Source organism: Arvicanthis niloticus, chromosome 27 (assembly GCF_011762505.2).
Source record: "Arvicanthis niloticus isolate mArvNil1 chromosome 27, mArvNil1.pat.X, whole genome shotgun sequence".
Taxonomy (NCBI): Eukaryota; Metazoa; Chordata; class Mammalia; order Rodentia; family Muridae; genus Arvicanthis; species Arvicanthis niloticus.
Window position 1 is genome coordinate 26859110 of NC_133435.1, and position 26400 is coordinate 26885509.

The following is a 26400-nucleotide window of genomic DNA, read 5'->3' on the forward strand; positions in this document are numbered from 1 at the left end:
CACTGACTTGTTTCTAAAACATCTGTAATCACACCACCTTTCAGACACAGACCACAAAAATTAACTGTAATGACAGCCTGTCAGTCACCAAGGTTTCTCATTTGTAAAATGAAAGGGCTGCTCTTTAGTAAAGCTCGTTAGTGCCTTCGGGCTCTGTGATCATGTGAATCTATCATCTCACTCAGGAGACATGAGATTAAGCAGTGGCTTCTCCCTTCCTAAAAACTTGAGAACTATAGAAATACCAAAGATCATTGAGGATGGAGACTCCATTGTTGCATGTCAAAGCCACACAGCTATCTCCTGCAGGTGATCCAGAGTGCACAGGGCAAGGGAGGAGAATTAATTCCTCATCTCCTTCCAGGATGAGCCACAAATGTCCCCCTCCATTTTTATCTTCTGTCTCTATCCCTGAACAAGTGTCTCTTCTTTGCCCAGAGCACTCTGAGGATTGATTGATAATGCATGCAAAACACTCAGCCTAGAGATCAAGGGATCCAGAACATGCCAAATGTTATTTATATCTATATAAATAATTTCACAGGGTTCTCCATACCTATTTACAAATGCATTATTTTTAATAAACACTGTGGCAGCAAAGAGAGCTGTACAAAATCAAGGAGTAACACACACATTGGGCAATGTTTCCAAAAACCCCAGCTTTCGCTATTTTAACCTCATTGAGACCCTCTGAAAACATAAGAATTTTGGCACTTGGCAATAGCAAATCCTATAGACAACATCTTAAATATACACTTCTGTGCAGTCAACTAACATATTAGTGAGTGTTGACATAAGTCCAAAGGATAGATATGGTCATAAAGTATCTGCCTGGCTTGCTGAAAGAACAACGACAATAAAAACATTTGTTTTCTTCACATAATTTGTTCCTGTTATAAAATTATAAATTCAGAATACTAAACACCTTAAAGTGTTCAGTGCAGTTTTATAATTACATCCTATACTTTGAATAGAACAAGGATGAATTCAATATTCATTTCTTTTCTCACATACATAACTGAGCTCTCCTTTGCCCTCATGGAAAGGAATGTGAGCGTCCAGGCTCCCTACATCTCTCTTGGCTCAGCAGCATTCACATGGGCCATTGCCTCCTGATACTTTCTGTCTTTGGTGAATTTTCATGTGGTTTCTTATAAGATTCAACTTATTATGTGTTAGGATTAAATGAGAGAGAGAGAGAGAGAGAGAGAGAGAGAGAGAGAGAGAGAGAGAGAGAGAGAGAGACAGATTGAGAGAGATTGATTGATTAATGGTGCTACCCCTTCATCTTTCTGTCCAACCACACAGGGACAAGAAAATAGTCATTTGAACACCTCAGAAAAACACATTTGAGATTTGAGGCTTGTGCCCTGACTGGCTGGCAAGGTTGGCAAGATCCCAAGGAGAATGTATAGAGATCTTATAAGACAGGATAGAGGTAAAACTGTCTCTCCTCAGTCCTGGCTATAACAACCTATGTTACAGTGCATTCCTAAACAACCTGGAGGCAGCCAAGAGGCTCCAGTGTTTTCCCTACTCAAGGAAAGGTCTTGAGGCTTGTAGTGGCTTGCTGAGTTGAGAGTTGTATATGATATCGACTCCTGCAGGCAGAGGCATCCTTTCTTGGGGCTTTGCTTTTCACTGCAAGGTACCTACCACATGGTCCTGAACTCAGCCTTCTTTTGACTTCTCTTGGGCTTGAACCATGGTTACCAGGGACAGTATCACTTCAGCTTTTCCTTTCTGTCACACCCAGGCTCCCCTCAAGCCCCTACTAAATCTCTAGGCAGGCCCAAGCTTCCACATTGAAACACAACACCAGAGACCTAAAACACCAGGCTAATTTACAGCTGCCAGGAAAGTCTCCATAAACAGCCCTCTGAGATGCAAGCCAGCAGCCAGAGAGAAGCTTACTACGGTGAAAACTGCTTCCTAAATAAGCTAAAAGGAAAGGGAGAAGTGGGGGTGGGGTCTGAGAGCCAGGGAAAACCCTAGCAATGTGAATGACAAGGCCAGGCTCAGAAAAAAACCAGATGTCACCTGCTCAGGAAAATCAGTAGCACTGGATTTGGAAGGGAACCTGGAGGTTTTTGGGGGGGGGGGGGAGAAGACAAGACTATAATCACTAAAACTTGTGGTGAAATTTGATTTTATCACAACTTTAAAAAGAATCAATCTCAGGGCTATTTGAAGAAGCAGAACATGAAAGATTTCCCAACCAAGCCACAGTTCTCAAAATGCAACCCTTCTCGAAGTTACATCATGAACCACAAATATAATGATGCCATTTTCCTGAGGGGATGCATTTTGAAAGTACAGATAGGAAACCATGCATGGACATTGTTAGTATTCTGTCTAAACTCCACCTCCCCAGTTACCTGGCAACAGCCAGGTATGCTCCTCCCCACAGTTACCTGGCAACCGCCAGGTAGGCCTGGTCCACTATAAAAGGGGCTGCTTGCCCCCTCCTCGATCTCTTACTCTTGCTCTCTTCCTCTTACTCTCTTACTCTCTCTCTCTCTCTCTCTTACCCTCGCTACCCCCTCCCCCACCTTCCCCTCTCTCCACGTGGTCATGGCCGGACTCTACTTCTCTTTTCTCTTATCTCTTCCACCTCCCTCTCCCCACCTTTGCCCTATCCCCTGAATAAACCTCCTCCCCCTTGGAACCGCGTGGTCTGGAGTGGTCTGTTCTGAGCTGAGGTCGGATTTCTTAAAACAACTAGCAGACATGTTTCTATCCAGTGTAGAGCTTTCAACGTTATTGCAGCAGGAGTGAACTGCAAAGGGCAGAGGGAAAGGCAAAATTAAAATACACGGGGGATTTATAACTAACCCACAAGAGATCTGTGGCTTAGAAATGTCTGGCTATCCACAACAGTGACTCCATAACCCAGGAATAAGGACATTGAGAAGATGGAGGAAGCATTGAGTAATGGCCCGAGTTTTCTACCCATCAATATTTACTGAGAACCTACCTTGGAGAAGGGCCAGTGCCAAGTTCTAGGTTACTTTAACAGGCCAAGATGACTATGAAAGTGTTCAAATGGTTGTTAATGTTCTCAGACCACTTAAACATAAGATTGTACATGTATATAAATGTCTCATAATGTTATCTTTGCTGAATTTCAAAGATAACCCTTGTAAGGGTGCTCTTAAATCATTTTTACATCTAACAACTCTGATTTGGTACCTATCACTGGTACCAAATCTTTTCGATGTATCTGGCTTTCTCCCAGCCCAGATCCTGATTTTATTTTAACTGCTAGTATCTCCTGTACTTCTAACATACAACATGGATTTTAGCCCACTGGAACAACACACTTGTTCTAATTATGATGAACTGGCATTAATCCCATCACCAGTCAACCCTGCAGTGCCCCTACTTCATAGGGATCATGTGTGGCAGTTCAGGGTGACACCCCCTTACAGAGCAGACTGACTCAGTCAGCACACATTGACAGGTGGGATCAAGACCTTTGCAGTGCAGATCCTGCTTAGGTGTCTTTCAGTAAGACATTGTGCAGAGCGGAAAGAGCTGTTTCCTACTGTTACTAGGAGACAGTGGGCCAAGTAAGATGATCTGGTCCATGGGGACATGAGCATTGTACTGGGTGAGTGTTAGGTGCATATACTGAATAGTGCCCGAGAGTGGGTTTATCAAATCCCGCTGACCCACGCTCTCTCCTAAATAGGCAGAGATGCTAACTCCAGGAACATTTTGTATCAGGTGGAAGATGAGTATTAACACAAAGAGCCTTTCTTTCTTCACTGTGCACAACTTTACCTTGTAGGACAGGGTCATGTTTTAGCAAAGGAAGAAAGGGATGCTTTTCATAATTTCAACTATAAATCTCACAGTGCTGTACTTAAATTAGCATTTAGTATCTACAATTAAGCCCACGAGTTCTAGGAAATACAGTCTAAGTAGTAAAAAGTAAATCTTTGGGAAAGATTCTCTGGATTCTGGTTCTTGATGGAGGACAAGAAAGGGTAACAAGAAACGGTTGCTCACACCTGCAGACGTTCCTAGTTGTCATGACTGAGGATTGTCCTCACATCCCGTGAGGAAAAGCCAGGGAAGACATTGGACATTTGAGGCTCTACAATTCCTAGGAGGGCCCCAAAACAAGATCACTAAGGTTGATGCCCTGAAACAGAAAATCTATATCTGAAGGGAAACATCCCTGAACAAGATAAAATTCTCAGCTAAATTATGTCATTTGGTAACATGTGGGCAAGTAGTCCAAGCTCTTTGCAACCTGTTTCAACTTTGACATGTGAGTAGCCCCGTCTGCCATACTCACCAGCTCAGAGCTATTAAAAATTATCAAAGAAAAATCTATATGGAATATACAAAAGGAAGGTAGTGGGTTCTGTTATTATTCAACACCACAAGCTCTTCAACATCAACATTCTCTGCCTACTCTTTATGCAGACACAAACTCAACGTACAAATATTTATGTAGAGCTTATGGAATAAATAGCATGCTTTCCATCTTGGTTTAAAAAAAAAAGCAAGCATCCACAGAAAGCCAGAGAAGCCACCTACCTCTGTACCAAGGCTATACAAAGAAAAATAAACCAACCTCCCCCCCCCCACACACAAATACACACACACAAGCACACACCTTTTAACAAGATTTAACACCCAGATTTAACACAAGGCTTTCTTCTGTCAATAACATACAAATGCACCTTGAGCCTTAGGAAAGAGAACACTTACCTCATGGATTTTTCCCTCATGATGACAAGATCCAGGAGTCCTCGGTGCACACTGTGGGCAGCACTGGTTGGGGGCAATCCACAGGACTTCTCCCTGGGTATTTAAAAGCAGCTCGGTATGAAATCGCAGCAGCAAACAGTGGTTCATCAGACCCCTAAGTCTCTGAGATTCCCTAATCCTCCTGAGTTTCCACAGGTAACATTGACAAGCTAAAGTAAATAAACCAGCACAAAGCATTCCCTGTCAAGAGGTGCTTTTTGGAAAGTCCTTTCTTTGAAAGGAAAAAAAGAAAGAAAGAGAGAGAGAGAGAGAGAGAGAGAGAGAGAGAGAGAGAGAGAGAGAGAGAGAGAGAAAACCACCAAAAAACAATTCTCTATGTCTTTCCACATATAAAGGTAATGGAGTGGTGAATTGTTTCCACAAGAAATACTTCTCATAAGAAAGCAGATGGGGTGAGAAAGGGGCTTATTTCACTAACTGTATTGTTTGCCTGTCTTGGAAAAAGAAAGGAGCAGGAAAGTGCTCCAGAGAAAGATTTTTAGCTCTGCTCCAAGGCCTATTGCCAGAAGGAGAGGAGAATGGGGAGATGAGGTCCTGGGGGTTTTGGTTCACTCCTGGAAGCAGAAGAGGGGCAGAGATTGAAAGACAGTTTTGACAGGAAGTAGCACCATGGTGGGAACACTGCCTGATCCACAAGGAAAACTGAGAAGGATTCCTGGCTGCCATTAAAGAACTGTTCTTGAGGCTTCTATAATTGCAACTGTGATGTTATCAAAAGATAACTCATGATCTGTCTCTCCTGTAAACTAATAATGTATCTGACACCATGAAGAATCTGCTCCAAAGTTGTCACAAAATAGGGGCTAAGGATGTAGCTCTGTGGCAGAGCACACATGGTAAACATGAGCTGAGTTCTGATCCCAAGGAAAACAAAGGGGTTATCTTTAGGAACTAATAACCTTTCCCATGATCAGACCACAGTGGTTAGAGATCTGCGTTAACCGGGAAGACATGACCATCCACAGGGTGGAGGGCTACAAAGTAGTTACGCAGAAGAATCAAAACAAATTTTGTACATTAAATTTTGTACATTAAAATGTTACCTTTTACATTTCTTATTGTTATCTTTGGTTACTTCCATTACACACACACACACACACACACAAAAGGGGGGGAGAGAAAGAGAGACAGAGAGAGGGACAGAAGGACAGACACAGAAAGACAGAGAGTTTTCTCAGTTCGTCTAACTACATCTGAAAGAGTAAATGAGAAACAATGGATATTTTACAATTTTAAATTTACTACAGAAACCCATCTATAACAGCAATCATCAAATTATCCTTATTTGATTGATAAAGAATAACGTTTATATATGAGATTTTATGAAACTGAGCCTGCTGTGGAATATTAATGACTTTTCAGAAGAGTGTCCTCTGAACCCGAAAGGGAAACTGCACTTTAATCTCTGCCGAGAGCAATGGAAAGAAACTGCATGGCCATAACTCCCACTAAGCATTTCATACAGATAGGAAATGAGATAATCCAATTGTTGCTTAAGAACAAGAAATCAGGGAACACGAGAGAAAGGCAGGTAGAATGGAAAATTCCAAGGGATATTTCATGCCCCCAGAATAGTTTTCTGCATTCTCTAGAACACACTAACCTTCAGATTCAGCCTTCAAAACATTTCAAAATACATAATACTCTTTATTTGTGAGTGGCAATGGGGGCAGAGAGAGGGTATTCTTAGCTTGGTTCAACCTACTGAATGTGTAGGGGAACCATACAGACATGAGCTAAAAAAGAAGCCGAGAATTCTGCATGCAACTGGAAGGTTGCACAGGGGTTCCTGCCACCTCTTCTCGTGACTCAGAATGGCTGTAGCAATGCAGCATACTGACCTACTGTCCGTAACTTTACACTGTAGCCGTGGATATTGGCTGCATAAACAAAACCTATCAGTGAAGACTACAGAGGAGCCAGCAAGATGACTTGTTTAGATTCTGGACAAATCAACTAATAATAATAATGAGAGCAATTTAATAATTATACCTAACATCTACTAAATGCTTACAATAGTCTCTCATTTCCATGGGCAATGTCCTGGGACACACCCAGCCCCTGAGATAGCTGAACTGCAGACATACCAAATCTTACATGCATTGTGGGGTTTTTTTTCTATAGATCTATGGTAAAATTTAACTTGTAAACTAAAATCCATATGATTAACAGTAATAGCTAATAATACAATTCTCAGAACATGTATAATAATATGCTATAATAAAAGTTATATAAATGTGGAGTGTATTCTAGATCTTGGCAGTCTCAACACTCATTTCCTTCCATTCTAAGCTGACAACTATGCCTATTCACTTATGGGGGGCACTGGAGGGTTTCTCTTTGGTGTATGTGAACCAATGCAGTAGCTCAGACATTCCTTCTCTCCCCTGGGTTGCTCTCATTGCCTCTGGACTGGCATTCTCCTTTAGAATATTATGTATTAACTCTGGAAATCCAGAAGGATCCTTTTAAAAGAAAACCTGGATATTCTATTCATGTATGAAAATGTCATTATACTTCAATTAGAAATAAAACTCTAAGCTGCCCACCACAGCTTCAAACTTCTCTAGAATGTTGGACTCAATCTTATTCTCCATTCATTCTTTTACACATCACTCAAAAGTATTTATTGAGTATTTACTGTGTATGGGGTATGATTGCAGATATTAAGGAGATACAGTGTACAAGACCTAGTATCCAAAAAATTAGTAAAATATGTAGTATGTCAGATAGAAATTAGTGGCAAGGAAACTGAGAGGAAGTAGGAAGAGGAAATTGAAATGTGTGGTAGAGAGTTACAATTTTTTTTATAAGATTTATTTATTTTATGAATGTGAGCACACTGTAGCTGTCTTCAGATACACCAGAAGAGGGTGTCAGATCCCTTTACAGGTGGTTGTGAGCCACCATGTGGTTGCTGGGAATTGAACTCAGGACCTCTAGAATAGCAGTCAGTGCTCTTAACCACTAAGCCATTTCTCCAGTCTGAGAGTTACAATTCTTAATAGATCAGCATTACAGCAAGACTCAAAGAAAGTGAAGAACTAAGAAATGACTTCATGCATATATATACATTATATATGCACACATATATTCATTCACATGATGTCCATGCATCATGGATGCTTCTGCTGTGAGAAGTTTGCACTTTTCCTACTGAAAGTATTTTTTCTCAGATGTGTTCCTGTATGTGTGTGGGGGGGGGAGGTATGCAATTGTACAAACATAAGCATGTGTGTTTGTTGGGGGGCATTATTCAGGCAGAATCAATGAGGTTCCATTTCTAAAGCAGAGTGAGCAAGAGTAAGGCTAACAGAAGTTTAGTTAGAGGCCTACAACAGCAATAAGAATTACATTGTGAGTAGTTATTCTAATTAGGGAAGGAAGCCATTGGAGGGGTTTAAAGAGGAAAGCAACGTGAGCTGGCTCCAGTTTTATTAGGGGCATCCTGACTACTGGACCACTGTTACTGTGGAAAACGCAGGTTCAGAATCAGCCAAACCAATTAAGAGAGTATTGTGGGAATCCAGGAGAGAGATTGGTATGAGAGCGGAGAGCAGAGAAAGCACACCCATGATGCAACCCAAGAACAAAGAGCTGGGCAGTCTGCAGGTGTGCTGGATGTGGGTTGTGCAGAAAGTGAGGAGCACTGGGTGTTTTATGTTATCTGGCTGGAGAAATTGGAAGAACAAGTTCACTGAGTTGAGAAAAAGTAGGAAAATTGGGTCCTGAGTTTGGTGCAGAACACTGTCTGCAAAGGGCCAGAGTCAATGTCAGCATTTGGGCACCACATGCTGTGCACATCAGAGTTCTATAACTGCCATGAAGGTAGTAAAGTAGCTAAAGACACCACAGAAACAGGTGAGGCTGCCTGTGTCTCAATAAAACTTTATTTATAGATACAGAATATATGCTTCATACCATTTTTACAAAATTATGGTCTTGATATTTTAGCCATTTAAAAGATATAAAATCATTATTTTTATTTTGTGCATATCTGTGTGTGTATGTATGAGAGGGGGAGAGAGAGGAACAGGAAGAGGGAGAGTGAAAGGAAAAGGGAGAGAGAAAGGGAGAGAGAGTCTTGTTATGCATATATTGGATATACTTCTACCATGAGAGCTTTGTACTCTACTGTTCTTTGGTTGGACAGTTGATTGCTTGGTTTGTTTTCTGGTTTGTTTGTTTGTTTGTTTGTTTTTTTTTTTTTTTTGGTGTGTGTGTGTGTGTGTGTGTGTGTGTGTTCCATTATTTAGAGACTGCCAAGGCAGCTCAAAATATGAAGCAAATTGATCAACAAGAGATTATCAAAAGATTAATGGAGGGGTTGAATCTGGCCTCAAAATCAGAATCCTCTTGCTTTGGCCTCTCAAGGGCTAAGTTATCCAACAAGCCTCACAGATCTGTCTGTCTCTGTCTCCCTAGTACTGGGATTATAAGCACACACCACTATGCCCAGTTGTGTGCCTTGTTGTTTATTTAACATGGACTCATGTTTATTTAGGACCTCAAGCTTGTGAGGCAAGAACGTAGGCACTTTATTGAGTGAGTTATCTCTCCAGCCCAAATATTCTTAACACAAAATACACTGATACTTAGTTCACTGAGCCTTGGTATAAAAGAAGTTTAGATTTGCATTCTTCTGATGACTAAAGATATGAAACATTTTTGCATTTATCGGCCACTTGTAGTTCCTTTAAAGTGTCTATTTCACTTTCCATTTATTGATTGTTCTTTTGCCATTCCATTTTTCTAGTTGTTTATTTAGTCTGGTTATCATTCCCAAGGTAGATGAATAGCTGGCAAAGAGTTCCTCTGTTTGTATGAACCTCATTACCTTGGACTATTAATATATGATAGTAAAAAAAATTAAAAACATGTTTAGTTTTCAACAATAAAATCTTTGCTCTCTAACATTTAACTCAAGGCTTTGTCTGTAATAATATAAACATTCCAGTCAAGGAGAAGGAGGAATGACTTTATGGTCTTTTTAAATGGTGATTTCTTAGAAACATTTGTCCCATAGATACACGGATCCATAGCATAAAATAAATTATTAGCAAACTTAAATGTCTATATATTCCCTGCTTCTCAGAAATATACCATGCAGACATTAAAAGATATTTTTGCTTTTTTTTTTTTTTTTTTTTTTGTCAACCTGACAGAAATACTTAGGAAGAGGGACTTTTAATTGAGAAAATACACCCATAAGATTAGCCTATATGCAAGTCTGTGGAGTATTGAATTAACTTCGTTAATGGTTATTGTGGGAAGGCCCATCCACTGTGGGTGGTGTCACTACCCCTGGGCAAGTGCTCCTGGTGTAAAAGAAAGCTAGGTGACCAAGCCATGTAGAGCAAACCAGTAAGCAGCTTTTTCTCCATGGCCTCTGATTCAGGTCCTGCCTTCAGGTTCCTGCCCTGACTTCCCTCAGTGGTCTGCAGTCTGACCTAGTAAGCCACAACCCCCACTTCCAACTGAAGCTTCTTTAGGCCACTGTGATTTATCACAGCAGGAGAAGCCCTCACTATCTATAAAACACATTTTCATGCTAAAGTTAAGGAGGAAAAGACAGAACTTTATTACCATTAGAGGCAGAAAGATTCTAAATTAATTGTTGGGAGGGAAGGAAATAAACTAGAAAAAATAAACTGTGCTTGTGAGACTGACAGAATGCTTTCTAAAGAAAATAAAGTTTCTTCTCTGAGAGTTTCAGAGTTTTACATTTAAAAGGTAAGAGTTTCAAAAACACAAGGACTCGAGAAGATCCAGCATCTAGAAAAACAATTTTCCAACAAAATAGATATATACTAAGGGGAAAACTGAAGACGTTCACAAGAGGCAAAGAGGAAAAGGAGATGGATGTCCTTCTCTTCTTGGATAAGGGAGATGCTGGAGTCTGGGCCGGGGCTGGGGTGGGACTCTCCTGTTTCCCATGGGTCCAGCAGCATAGTGATGCTGACAGCAGACCCAAGCTGGTTTTGCAATCCTTTTGAAAGAAGCCACTCCTGACTTCGAGCCAGTCAATGGCATGGAGATGCCATGGCTGCTGTCACCAGCTCCGGCACCTGTCGGAACACTAAAATATCTGCACTGTGCTTTATTAAATATATAGTCATGACTAATTGCTGAAAGTCTCTAGGCTTTACTTTTTTCATTGTCAAGTGGAGAACGACACTCACCTCCCATCATCCTAAGTGAAGTGACATTTGTAAAACCTTTAGCCAAGTGCTTTGCCAGGAATAAATGGTCAATGAATGAAATTAAAGATATTCTTACCCATGGAAAATTTCCTTCATCTTCCAATTAGAGATTAGAATAGATATAAAAACATAACCAGAAAGATTTGAAACTTTGCTCATTGGCTGACTTTACGGGTAAGTTTAGGGTACAATTAGGAAGCCATACCTTCTCAAAGGCACACTGAGGGTTTTTGCAAACAACAGGTTTGCAGATCACAATATCACCATGGCAACGACAGTTCTGGCATGAATCGGGCTTCCAAATTGTGGCATCCTGCAAGGAAGCAGAAGCTCTGAGTTAAAAGAAAAAGAACTGATCAGTCAAGGTCTGCAACTCACAAAAGCAGCACCATCAACAGCCCCATGTCCTGAGTGATTAAAAGGGCAAAAGAGAGTCGCAGGCATACCACACGCAGTGCATTCTGGGCACTGATTAAACCCGAGCGGCAATAAAAGCACATAATCCATTTCACAACAGTCAGCCCGTGTAGCCAAAGACAAGGGCATTCAGCAGAGAGCTGTCGATACCCAGAGTAAAAACTATTGATTGTCCTGAAACCTCAGGAGGACACGCGGCTCACAGACTTGAAGTTTCTGTGTGAAGCTAACTAGCAGAAACCATCCAAGCAGGTTGAAAAGAAGATGACACCTTGACTAGCACCAGCCATCATCCGAAACCCAGGATTTAACACTAGATACTGAAAGCATGGCCAACTCTACTTGCTAGCTCTCGGCTGTTATGTAATTCAATATTTAGCAGTGGCAAAAGAATATGAGAGAGCAGGTCAGTGTTTTAAGACAGATCCGCCAGCACACACACTGAGTGGTTACTCTGCTTCCTGTGCAGGGGAACACTGGGCCTAAGTGTGGATGGCATCCATTCAGATCTCACCACTCTTTTTACTGTGAGCACAGGGGAATTAAGTAGATGGAAACTGACCATCTAGTGTTATTATCCAACGATTTGGAAAGGAAATATAATGGTCTTAATAGCAGGGAATCTGTGCTCAGTTAAATGACCTTATAATTCCTTGTCTTCCATCATGCTAGATCCTTATCTCAACTGGACTCATTTTAAAGTCCCCGTGGGCCCAGCTCTCTCAGAGATCCAACAGAAATCTATTTCTGGTATTGAGAGGTGGCTCTGATGGCTTTGCATGGGAGCAATGAGGACCGTGAGTGACACAGCCTCCCAATCCATCTTCCTGCTCTACCTCAACAATGGCCACACTTACTCTTGGCTAATGTGCTTTAAGAGCACTGTCTGTGTGCTTGTCTGTGGTACGTCCTCAGCTGCAACAGAACAAAAAGCAGACCTTACATGGCCTTGCCCTATCTCCAAGGATAGGCTGCATCTCACAGCCGTAGGTCAAGCCACAGGCTTCTCTGATGTCTCCCACAGCCCACTCCCTGGAATCCCTGCTCTGCCTCGACTTTTCTAAAGCAAGTTCGACTTCCATCTCAGGGGTGAATTGCTTTTGACCTTGACCCCTACCAGGGTACAGCTGCTCAACCATTCTTTGATCTCACTATGTCTGTGGACACCCTCACAATTTATAGAATTTATTCAAGCTCTTGGTAACCTTGCTAGACCAGATTATAAGCCCCTTAAAACACTAATTCTCCTTAGCCTGCCATAGAGAGGCTTAAAGTAGATATTACTTCATGCATCATTCCTTCTTAAATTCTCTGAGCCATGGTCTCCTTCTCCATCCAATGGAAGCACTATTCAACACATTAAGAGAAGTTTCTAGACTCTTGACAGTCACTGGAACCCAAATATTGAAAGATTCAGCTTTGGGATGAGCTGAGACATTGGTGGATGGGAAAGTTGATGTCTCGACTTGGCTAGGTTACAGTCCCCTCTTATTTGATCTTATTTGAGTAATTTGTGCCACTATTAAAGTACAGGTGATCACAAATTTATGTTTTTGTTTACTGGAGGATAGTACAAAAGATATACTAGCTCATTAGAGATCACTGTGAGAATTTCAAATTTTGATCTTTTACTGAGATAAAAATGTGCAGTAAGATGATTCCTGAAGATGGTGAAAATGGGAGAAGGCCACTGCTCCCAGGTTCAACAATGAGTTTGCTGTAATTTCCAACTTATCCTTCCAATTTACTACAAGCCAGAATGCAGCCCTATCAAAGACAAGAGGAGCACACCTTCTTCTACAGATGAAATTGATGTGTGCCATCAGCTGGCTTTGAAGTAAGAGAAAACCTTCTGTAGCATCAGTGGGTCCCCATTAGTGGCTGGCCTTACTCATAAAACTTGGAGTTTCCTGGGAACAGAGAGTTTGACCTCAAGACTCTAACATAGAAATTCCAAGTTGGCAGCCCGTGAACCTTCCTTAAAAATTCTAAGGTTGGTAATTGCAAGTTATGAAAATTACAGGATTTAAATGCTAAAGTTGGTAATGAAAAAAATGATTTAGATACAGATCTCTAAACTTACCAAGATAGGATAGAGGATAGAATACTTTATCCAAAGATTGCCAAATATAAACAGATAGGAATTTCAGAATGTAATTCTTACCTAATAGTTTTCATAATTGTTTCATAATTGTTCCTACTATATGTTGTTTATATTATTATATTATTTGTTTATTATATATTATTATATATTATTATTATTTGTTTATTAGGCAAAAAGAGGGTTAGTCTGGTACTGCTCTGTAATCAAATGCTAAGTACTAGCCCCAAGTTCTGGTTGTCCCCAACGAGGAGATCATCACATATACCAAATGATGCTTTGTAATCTTGCTCCCCAAGTCAATAAAAGGCCACAGCCTGTGACTGGGCAGCAGATAGAGGTGTGTGGGTATTCGCTTACCTGGCTTGGGATTTCAGGTAAGAGAGAAGAAGAAAGGGGACGAAAGGAGAAGGAAGCCATCATGAGAGGAGTTGGACCATGAGCACAGTGCCAGAAGAAACAGCAAGTATTTGGGGTACACCACTGTGGACGTAGCCAGCCAGCAGTTAGGAGAGTAGAGACTAGGAGTTACCACCTACCCAAGTAATGGTCAAAGCCAAATAAAATAACCATAATCTGAGTCTCATTCATTTGTAAGCTAGACAGTGATAAGTTTCCATTGGTTCAACAACTGAGAAAAAAGAGACGAGAAGGAAGGAAGGAAGTGCTCACCTCACGGGGCTGAGCCGCTGTGGTTGGTTTTCCCACACTTGCCTTCGTCCTGGATGGCTACCAGAAATGATTCTGAGTTTGAGCACGATGCCAAACTGGTGGCCTACACACTATGAAACTGTTACCACCACTATTATTCTCCTTTTATAGTTAGAGAAATACGTTAAGAGAAATTGACCCACTTTCTAAGTCACACTGTAACTAGGGAACATGGACACTGGCTCAGAAACAGCTAGCTGTGTTCAAAGCTGATGTCACCCTTATTAACTCTACATCTTCTGTTGAGTGAAGTGCCTGTGACCTAGGTAAATAGAGCTGCCAAAGCAAGATAAGCAAAGTCTCTGAAAAGACCATGTGAACAATGATGTATGAACCATGCTTTATACTTACAGAGAGACTATTCATTTTCTTTTCTCCGAATGCTTCCTAGTATGTTACAACATTCAGCACATATCTCCGAGAGATTCCTTTTCCCAGAATGAATGAGGTCCCACAAGTAAACGCTAGGTTTTTTCATCTTTCCATCTCTGTTCTACACAAGTAAAAACTTAATAATAATAATAATAAAAAAAACTAGTACTTCACTAGAGGGCTGAGACCATTGCACTGGGAGACAAGGATGAATCTGGAGGTGGAAGGGTTCTGTTGTTACTATTACTGGAGGTTTCTAATTGTTTGGGTTTTTTGTTTGGTTGGTTTTTTGGTTTTGGAACCAAGCATATAAATGAATACATTGTAGCAATATCTGTGAGGGGCTCCAAACGTTGCACTGATCTTAGCAGCAGCTCTTTCTGACCTGAGATGCTTAGGTAAATCATAAAAACAAACTCCCAGACATCTACTGGTTCTAATACAGTTTTGTTACTTTGCCTTTATTTTTAAGATTATAATAAAATTACATTTCACCCTTCCTTTCCTCCCTCAAGACCTTCTACATATCCCTCCTGCTTGCCTACAAAATTATGGCTTCTTCTTATATTATTCTTATATTATTTATATATATATATATATATATATATATATAGAGAGAGAGAGAGAGAGAGAGAGAGAGAGAGAGAGAGAGAGAGAGACAGATCTCCAAATATAGCTTCCTCAGTCTCGTCTAATGTTACCATATGTACATTTTCAGGGTTGAAAATGTTGTCTATTTGGGCACTGGACAACCGACTGGTATGTTCTACCCTGGGGAAGACTGTGGAGATGACGGATTTTGCTGGTGCTGCTGTGGTTCTTGTTTGGTTGGCTTTATTTTACCTTTTCTTCTAGAATGCTCTTCATGAGCAGCTACTGGACAAAACCAAGGCATGTTCACAAGGCTCTGAAGCTAAACACAGAAAATATCCTCTCAGCAGCTACTCTTCTCTGAACCCAATGTTACAAACTCCCCCTGTATACTTTAATGTTCGGTGTTCTCAACTGTTAGAGCATGCAGACTGTGTTTCCGGGACTACCATGGAGGAGGTCTAAGAATAAGGGGTGATCTGCCACAGACTAACTCACTAAGACACCACAACTCACATGGACACAGGTAGAAAGCAACTAAATCTGCCCCTATACTCATGAATGCATCTCCAATGCAACAGAGAAGATGCTGAAAAATATTCTTTGTTCATTCATGTTAGACAAATGGAATGCATTCATGGTTCATGTTTCTGTATTTACCACACTGCTCACAGGTCAAGAAAAGATATCTAATTTTTTGGTAGTTTCTAATGCAGTTATAGTGGAGGTTTGGAGAGGACCTAGGTGAGTGAGAAGCTCTGCCCCACTAGCCTGAACCTGGATTCCTGTATATCCGTCTGTGAGCGGCCATATCAGAAAGTATGAGCTGCTTTATGCTGGACAGGGGTCTAAACCAGCGGTTTTCAACCCATGTGTTGGCATGGCAAACCTCTATCTCCAAAAATATTTATATTACAATTCATAAACAGTAGCAGAAAGTAAAGTTATGAAGTAGCAATGAAATAATATTACAATTGAGGGGTCACCACAGCATGAGGAGTTGTATTAAAAAGTCTAAATAGGCCCTTCAAAAACACATTAAGATTTCATGTTCATTCACAAAACTATAACTTGTCTTCACATTAATCCAAGGGTAAAACTTATGTGGAGCTAGAAAACCACCCTGGCTCCCTTTAAATGTCTTTCCAGCAGAGTTCAACCTTCCAGAAGGGCAAGCTCACTGAATATCACCTAGCCCCGTTCATGAACATTGGCTGAGTTAGTAAGCAAACGTGAGTGACTGCTTGGCCTCACGGACTTATCCATCGGGATTCAGACCTTCTACTTAGGGTGGGAGAGCTTCCAGAAACAACATTTAACACACCACACTCCTGAGTCCCAATGGCACTGGCTGTCACTTCACTGGTATCTAACCCTGCGTGAAGAAAGTATTTCTTTATCTAAGCACTGGACCTGTCAAAGTACTTCCTTGTATTAATGTCCTCATGGATATAAATAATTTATGGGTAATTTTAAATAAAATAAGCTTTTCCCAAGGCCAGGATAGATGACCATATATTTTTCAGGCCTAAAACTTTACGAATCAATTTCTATGGTCCCATAAAATTGTTTTATGAAGGTAGGGATGTAGGAACCCCTCAACAGCTTCCAACTTTGGATAAAGCCATAAAATCGAAAGAAATAACATTGTAAAGAAACTTTTACAGGTTTTTTCCATGTTACTACTGCAATTACATCACTTTATAATCCTTTCTTCAAATCTGGCACACTCTGCAAGAGAAGCATTCTTCAGCTTTTCACTGGATTATGTACGGACTAGAGAATTATATTAGGACAAACCTAAAAAACAGTGGAAGATGTGTGCAAAGACTGCAAATGTTTTTAATAATAGATGAATAAAATGTCCTTGCAGGTGACACATCTCTATCTCCAAGTATTTTAAAGTGATGTTACTTTAAAAAATTGTTACTAGGCTAACAATACAGCTCAGAGGTAAAGCACTTGCTTAGCACGTGCAGAGACCCAAGTTTGTCTGATCCTTGGCACTGGTATGTGTGTGTGTGTGTGGGGGGGATTTCACATAATTTATTTACTTGGCTAAGTATTTATTGAACATTTGATTAGTGCTGAAAATAAATAATGAATATAGTCCTCATTGGTGCTCAAATTTGGGAAGGAGAATTATTTAAAGCATCCTAAAGATCAGTATATCAACTGTCAACATAAATATTTTCTCTCATATGACTGGTATAATAACCCACTTTAATTACTGATTAATTCATCTCATTTTTAAAATTCCTTTGGCTTTTTAGACCCAAAATAAGACATAAATGGGGAATCAAGCTCTCTAAAAGCTATGCTTTTGAATTACCAAACTATATATAGAATGTGATTGTTTTGTAGTAAAACGTATTTTCAAGCATAGAAACAAGCATGGCATTATAAAAATAAACAACGAAATTTGTTTCAGGGTTTGGATGCTCGGTGATTTTTTTCTGTTGCTTCTTTATTTATTTTGTTTATTTCTTCAACAATAAATTGAATAACTTGTGAGATTACTCAAAGTTACTTGTAAAACACAAGGTGGCATGAATTCTTTTCTTTCTGCCAACCATGGGCCAAAGTAGAACCTGCACTGTGCAGTTGAACTAGGTTCACAGTGCTAGGATGAAATCTCATACCAAATATGTAGCAGTGGGTAATCCATCTAAATCTCCTAAACTATCTACAAACCTTGTTGTTCTCAGTGAGTTTAAAAATTAACGGACCTCCCTGCACGCCCTTCAAAGCCGCTAAAGATGGGCAGCATTCAACTGGGGTTCACGTCTTCATTTCCAGAAGTTCATTTTCTTGGCAAGTTTGGTTTTCAGGAAAGATAATCCATAAAATGTGGGGTTTTTGACCCAGCTCCAGTTCGGGCACAGAAATAATGGTCCTTGTTTGTCAAAGTACCATAAAGAAACGAATCAATAACTTTCATAAGGTTATTTTAGAGTTCAATTCCTCTCCCAAGTGCCCTTCCACAGACAGCTTAGATAAACAATGCCTTTTTCATTTGGTTTCAATTTAAAGTTCATGGAAAGCTCCTCACTCAGTCCCAAAGAGAAAGGAGAATAAGGCAGTTATTGTCAAGAAAAGATATTAGATCCTCCATTCGAGAGGAATAAATACAAGTTAATACTACAAAAAAAAAAAAAAAAAAGAAAAATTGGTAAACCACTCCCTGTTTAAAACCTACTTCCAACTTTTGCTCCAAATCATACCTGTTTACAAACGGTCTTGTTTTACACACCAAGAGCTCAATCTCTCCTATTTCAGCATCCTGAGGGCCTATTGCCCAGCTATCTTGGAATGACAAAGTCAAAGCCATTTATTATAAGACTAAGCCAGCATGCAAAAACAACAGCAAGAAACACAGAGGAAATGCTAGTTTCTGTGTATAACTGAAAATACAGTCATTCAAAAGACCCTGAAGCACATGGCCAGTTAACATCATGCTCTTACACAAATGGCCTGGAACTGCACTGTACCAAGGGTGGAGGCAGGGATCAAACAAGAACGACAGAGAACAAGCTAACAAGAGCCACTAGTCCCAGGCCCCACACTCTCCCACTCCTCCTTACCGTAATTTGTGGCCAAGGCATAGGCCAAATTTTCACATAAAGGAATAAGCTTCAGAAAAGATGCTTGCATTGCATTGTATGCAGGTTAGATCTGGGATTCAAGCTTTTCTTTCCCCTCACCAATAGTATCAATAACAATGCATAAAACAGTGTAAGTCGCTCCTCATTTATACTCGCTGACTTTTAGAGATCAATAAGAGGAAACTCCACAAGGCTCTGATCCTTGCTTTCAGTAACAGATGAAGGCACCATGGTGTATTAGTGACCTACTCTAATCTAACTTCTGCACCGACTCCAAGCATTAAATACTACTTCGTCCCGCCTTTTTAACCACAGCCCTCTGCCTCATGGTAACAAAGCCCCAAAACTTCCAACAACTAGATCAGTTCTTGATGGTTTTGCTTGACCCAAATAGGAAACATAGAGGAAGAGGGCACCCTCCTAAAACCTCGTAACATGATTTTTTTGAATCATCATCTACATTTTGCAGAAGAATAAACTGAGGTTCAGAGCTGAGTCATATTCTGTGAAAAAAGTTAGTTACCTGCATTTTTGCTAATAATATATGCACTTCATTCTAGAGATTCTAAGCTTGTTTTACCAGGACATCACCCTGTCCACTTGGCTTGGTACACACCTTTGTTGTATGCATTGCATGCAGGCTAGGTCTGCCCTGGCTCGAGCAGCAGAGCTGACATGGTGGAGAAGAGAATGTTCGGTTCAAAAGCCCATTCAACAGTTGCCCAGCTTGAGGACTTTGGACAAATTTACATGTTTTTCTGAGACAAGTTTTTTTCCAGACTGTAAATTAAAGATAAGACACACTCAAGTCATAGTAAGAATGAAACAAGCTACTGTTCTTGGGAGAGTGGCTTGCCTATTGGAAGCAGGTAACTAGCATTAGCTATGACTTAGCTCACATGCCACAACCACAATCACTTGATCAGCTTTGTGTTGTTGTTGTTGTAGTAGTTGTTGTTGTTGTTTTTAATGACAGAAGGAAAGGTATATCCATTAGCACTCTCAGCTGGCATCTCTAGTGCCCAATATAAGGGAACATGAATTTCTTGTGCTCTAGAGTTTGAACAATATTCTATTTTTAAGTTCTGTCATAACTGATTCTGCAGTGCTGCAATAGAAAAAAAAAAGAAAGAAAAAGAAAAAATAGGGTACCTTTAAAATACAGAATAAAATAAAATATCTAAATAATATGCCCTCATTCTAAATCCTCAAGCAAGTGAAACCAGGCTTCTATCCATAGCTCTTCTGTTTCTTGCACGGAGCTTCCTTCTCATTTATTCTAGCACAATCCTGTTACACAATGAAAATCTGACCAGAGAGTACTCCAATGACAAAACAACTTTCATAAATTCCTGGAGATGCTAACCTCAGAAAAAATTTTCTATTATGGCTAGAAAGTCAGACTCCTATTTCCACTTCAATCCAGATGCTGGGAGATTCCACTACAGCTTAAGCTTGTAATTACTTTTTTTTTCTCTATCAATTCAGCGCCCAAAGACTTCATTTCATATTCCTACACAAACGTGAGGAAGGAGGGAAATTAAACATTCAAAATGTTTGCACACAAAATTAAACTATAGCTATGCCATTATCTTCCATACTAAAATTTTTTTTGTCTTCCTTCTCGACTAGATTCTTATCATTCATTTTATAATTAGGTTTTTAGCTGTCTCTCTCCCTTCCCAAAAGAAAGGAAAATTTCTTTCTATTCAGGCAGCTTGGTATCCCTACGGGGATAAAACACAGCAGGCACTTAATGTTTTTGAATGAGTTCATGGGTGGATTGGAAGATGGATGGATGGATGGATGTTCCTAAAAATAAGAAATGGCTACTTTGTGATGCAGTTGCTAAAAAGCCAAATCTACAGACAAGGGCATTTCATTCCCTTACGCTGTCCTTTAGAAGCCATTTTCCTTCTGTACTGTTTGAGATCTCACCTTCTAAACTTATGTCTCAGTTATGACCTTTACCTAGAAGAGCCCCTCCAGCTCTGACAGAATGCCAAGCTATCACTGTTGTGTTCTAGCATGCCACAGCCCTGTCATATTGTCTGAAGCTCTTCTGTGAATCCTCAGTCCTTGGCTTTTCCTCTAGCAAGCCCATTGCAACAGCCCCAGATAAACTGAATATCCACTGAACCTACAGTCACATTTGGCCAAGCCACTGACAACCCAGTAATTCTGTCTCCAGGGCTGGCAGGTGCCCTGAGACATGGCCTTCTTCACAATCACCTCCTCTTACTTCCAAGGAAAACAAGGCTCCTGAACAGGCACTATGCTATCTTGAGATATTTGAAGATTTGTTTGGATACTGAACAGTTGTGGTCAAGATGACATTCCGTGAACATGATCATAAATTTTAGATGTCATGTGGTAAGCAAGACATTTACTTCCAAAGAAAAATGTCCCTTTAACACATGACTTCCAAATGTCCCACAATATAGTTGTGTGAGTGGAAGCCACTTTATAACTATCTGACCTCATAGCCTAATTCAGTTTTCTTTGTAAGCACAAATACAAGTTATTTACTTAATAGAAAGTATCTAAATTAGCCAAAATCTAGCTATCATTTAGTCAAGAAAAAAACCTATTCTATGCTGTTTAGAAATTTGTGAAAATAATTAAAGATGATCAATACATATATTTTATGTTTATTTCATCAGATAACTAGTATCTATAACCATATATTTAAATAAAGGGTTTTTTATTTTATTTATGAATTGTGTGTGGTGTGTGTGTGCATGCACAGGTGCACACATGCACATGTGAATGCAGGTGCACACAGCATCTAGAAGAGGCATAGAACCCCTTAAAGATGGAATTATAGGTGATTGTAAGCCACCTGACATGGGTACTGGGAACAGTATGTGCTCTTAACTCCTGAGCCATCTCTCCACACTCCTATAAACACAACTAAATGGAATTTTTAGAATACAAAAATTCAAACAAAAGAATAATTTTATTTAGTGAAATACTAAAGACAAATGAGAATATAAATCAAAAAAAAAATAGCGAAACTGATATACAAAGAACAAAAAGGACGAGCAACCCAGGAAGAGCATTAGAAGCCCACAGAACGTGTAACAATGTTTATCATATGGGCAATCTACCTCTAAAGACAAGAAAACAAAATATAAGCAGAAAAAACTGCAGAAATATGGCAAAGAATTTTCTAAAACTGAAAGGCATAAATTTAAAACAAAAGGTGCTATGACTGATAAGCAGACAGAAATGAACACTCTGTATTTTGTAAGAGTAAAACCACACTTTCAAAACCAAGAGCAAAGAAAAAAAAAATTAAGATCTGTAAAGGCAAAGGGAATTGTCATCATAAAAACTAAAAAAAAAAAAAATAACCACAAAAATGGTGAAAGTTGTAAGATAAACTTTTAATAAATAAAACACACTGGAAACATAATCTTAATTTTTTTAACACTTTATATTTAATATATATAAATATATATTATATATAAATATAAATATATAAATATAATATATATAAATAAATAAACACATGTACCCAAATGTACATGTGAAGGTCAAAGGACAACATTGTGATATCAGTGCTCTTGGTCCCAGAGATCAAACTCAGGTGATCAGGTATGTATGATAATGCCTTTATCCACTGAGCAATCTCACCAGACCCAAGGTAGAATTTTATACCCAACAAAAATATCTTTCAGAGCCACTGTGAAATAAAGACATTTTAAATGAACAAAACCTAAGAGACTTTGTTCCCTACAATCCCAAACTGGAAAAAAAAAAAAATCACTAATGCAAATTCTTCAGGAAAGAAAAATGAGTGCAGATGGAAACAGTAAAATAGGAGGAATTTCAACAGATGCAAGTTACATGCATGCATAGATCTAACAGGTAATGACTACATAAAACAAAACACAGTGGACATCTTGTGGGATTTAGAATATGTTTAGCAATATACCAAATAAAATCTAGAGGCACTCATCAGGAAAAAGGCAAATTAAATGCATTAGTTAAATGACACATGAAAAGCCCTTAGCATAATGCCTGGCACTCATAGACAGGACAGAGGCCCCACCAGGCAATCCTCACATCTGTCTGCACAGTCCAAGTGTGTTCCTGGTGCCTGTGACCTGCTTCTCAGAGAGCCATAGACCCTTGCATGGAGCATGCAGAGCACCGCAGCACACACTCCCTTGGTCGGTCTGCATTTCACTGAGGAATCCATCAATAATACACAACATAAGATGTGATGTTGAAGATTCTGGAGGTTCAATGTCCATCCTTGGCTCAGTCACCTCATGTAGAACAATGCAAGTGCCTGTACTGTGTGTTCCCACTGACTAACCTAACACGGTTTGCCTCGAAGTATTGTCCTATTTTCTGTTGATCTATAAACTAAGGCTGGTAAGGAAAGAAGGACTGCTGTCAGGACAAAACGCAGAGCGATAATCAACTTTATCAACCAGCTAATCATATGCTCTGACTCTCCTCATTTTTTCCACTAAGCTACTCAACTATTTCCAGACAAGTAAACCTCCCCTCAAGAGTAGCTAGTATACAAAACAGGCTTCTGTTCTGCATCAGCTACTCACCCAAGAACACGCTGGCACCAACCACAACTGGCATGTGAGCTTCACTCCCAGGAACGTGCCCCCCCTACACACACCAACCCCATTATATACCAAGAGGAAATTAACTGCCAGTTCTCATGAGAATGACATATTGACTCAGACCAGCAACCCAATCGCACGGTCAGCAAAATGCAGACTGGTTATTATCCAGCAACACGGAAATGCATGACTAAATTTGCTGAACTCCTCCCTGTTTGCCAGGAAGCCACTCAAGTGAAGCAGGTATCCAGCATCTCTCAGAAGTACCCCCCAAGGCCTCCGTTGTTAAATCCAGAACTAGAACCCAGAGGAACTGCACTTCTGGTACAATTACTGGCATCAGCCACTCCTTGCCAAGAGAGGAGACTTGGCAACTGAATAATGTAGCTTTCATTTTACATTTCTACTTCAATTAACTGACAGGACCAGTCAGTTGGGTGAATGGAATGAAACACAGAGGAAGTAGAAAGGCCTCTGTGTGGTTTGTAGAGCTGTGCCTTCTGAACAAGGATGAGATGAAAGCCTCTGAAAAGCAAATTAGGGAGCCCAGGGCAACCAAAGGGCAGGCAGCAGAAAGTCCACAGGTGGCCCATGTGCTGTGAACAGGGTGATGAGATATTTGAGCTCAATGCTCATCCCACCTCCTGTTTGCTTTGCTAATGGCCAGAGAATCAAATTGCTGCCCCTGAACTTGCTCAATGCAGAGCTGAGCTGGGGCTTATTAACTTCGCAGAGCACACGCATGGAAAGGCAAACAGTCCCCTGAGAACCTGCAGCCTCTCCCACACTGCCCTTCAGTTAACACTCACAGAGAAGTTACATTATGCTAAAAGTCTCAGAGTGCTGAGGATTTGATATTTAAAAAAAAAAAAAGTGGGGGTTGGGGGTGGGGGATAATGGGTTTCCAAAGGAGGCCACTGCATCTGGGAAATGAAATGCATGCAAGTGAAATGAATAGTAGGAGAGCACAGTGGACAGCAGGAACCTGGTAGCCTTGAATGACCTAACCATTAGAGTCACTGACGGGGGCCACTATCCTAGATGAATCCTTCAAGGGGGTTCCAGTAGATTCCACTGAAGTCTTCACAAGTTCTGGCTTGAAAACTCTAATAAGTCTCTTAGAGCTGAGCAACTCTAATAAGTCTCTCAGAGCTGAGCAAAACGAACCAGTGCCTAAGGGCCAGAAAGAGTCCATGCTGAACCACAGCAAGGCTTCAGGCCTCAGCCCATGCTCCTTCAGAAGTTGCAGAAGGCTAAACACAGGCACTCTATAGTCTAAAGTTCTGCATGGCTGTACTACGGATGAGCCAAAGATGACCAGTGCCCTTAGATGATGCACAAAGCATCCATAATTACTGGTTTCCTGGGTTTCACCCAAAATACAGGAGTTCAGTCTTTATCCATGGGTTCCATGATTGATGACTAATATGAGCCAAAGAGGTTCTGTGGACCCTGTGCTAAAGCTGACTGTCAAGTGGAAGGAAGAGGAAGCTTTCCTTTGCAAAGCAGAGTTTGTCATTCTTCATAGCTCATTTCACAGTTCTGTGAGTATTGTTATATAATATGATACATAGAGAGAGAGAATATTATTCCCAGCAGTACACTGATCAACACATACTGGACAGTTTAACAAGGGTACCACTCTCTGGGTTAGAAGAGAGTGAGCCATGCAGTATAATAATAGAACTGAGACCCAGCAAGAATGACTATATGTTTAAAAAAAAAAAAAAAAAAAACCAGCAGTGGGGAAATGATGTCCCCTCTAAGACATACTAAAATGTTTACTTCCACACTAACTGGTATCTTATAAACACAGTAAATGGCACCTTATTTATCTGTTCTGCATAAATACAGAACATATGCAAATTTTCAAAGTTCCTAATGCATATTCAAAAAACCCTCAGGTAATTTTACTTCAACTATCAATTAATCAGTCCAGAAGTTGTTTACCATTGGGTGAGATTTGTGTACATATTTAGAATAAGCAAAGATATTTAGAAAGAGCAAAAGAGAAACTACAAGGAACTATTGAAGGCAACATACACATACACACAATCCTGGGATCAGTCTTCAACACAGTAGAGAAATATTTTTAACCTTTGTAATGAAATTTATACTCTTATTTTTAGATAAAAAAAAAACCATCCAGTCCTTTATAATTTTTATGATAAATATGCTGATTTTTATTGAAGGAAGAATTTTATTGAAGAATGAAGGGAGGGGAGGGAAGGGAGGGGAGGGAAGGGAGGGGAGGGGAGGGAGGGAAGGGGAAGGGAGGGGAGAGGAGAGGAGAGGACAGGACAGGACAGGACAGGAACCAGTGCTAACTTTGCATTGTCCACAATAACAAGGTAAGATGAATTTCCAAATAACATAGCTAGAGATGCAGCTTACAGAAATCAATGGGCATACTAATCTCACAACTTCAATGATTTACTGTCTGAACTAGCTCTGATATCTTATTTCTTTGATGGTTCCCTCAATACAATTCAACTATAAAACAAACAAACAAAACATGAGAAATATGCTTAGAACTTCTTTCATTTGACTTCTGAAGGAAATATATATCTTTTCTATAATAAAGATAAATTACCAGTGCAGGTAAGAACAAGATCCTGGGTAAACACATGGTAGACAACATTTTTTAAAACTACCGAACGTGCCTCAACCAGACTTGATGGGCCATTCGCTGTATCTGTTGCAAATACTCAACTATGTCATCTTTGTCAAGAGTGCTGAAAAAAAGCCACAAGGAGCATGTAAATAAATCAGCATGACTGTGTTCCAATCAGCCTTTACTTGAGCACTGAATACCATTTTCATGTGTCACAAAATAATCGTTCTGATTTTCTAACTATCTAAAAATATCCAATCCGCCCTTAGAGCACCAGCCAGCGTTTAGCTTTGACGCACAGAGTCATGCTACATAAAAAAGAGCAGGAACATGCAAATCAACAAAAAACCATGTCACTCCAAAGGGAGAAGTGGAGGCAGGAAAGGCCCTGTTAGACTTGGCGATAATA

The 26400-nt window shown here is 40.0% G+C and overlaps 1 protein-coding gene across 3 annotated transcripts in view; it reads right to left on the minus strand.

Annotated features, from left to right (window-relative positions):
- Fras1 (Fraser extracellular matrix complex subunit 1) overlaps positions 1-26400 on the minus strand; it is a 400677-nt gene that overhangs the window by 236166 nt on the left and 138111 nt on the right. For all 3 annotated transcript variants that reach the window (XM_076926449.1, XM_076926448.1, XM_076926450.1), the window contains exons 3-4: positions 11194-11301; positions 4726-4818 (exon numbers count right to left, since the gene is read on the minus strand). In XM_076926449.1, coding sequence (XP_076782564.1) covers positions 4726-4818; positions 11194-11301 — 201 coding nt within the window. The remainder of the gene's footprint in view (positions 1-4725; positions 4819-11193; positions 11302-26400) is intronic.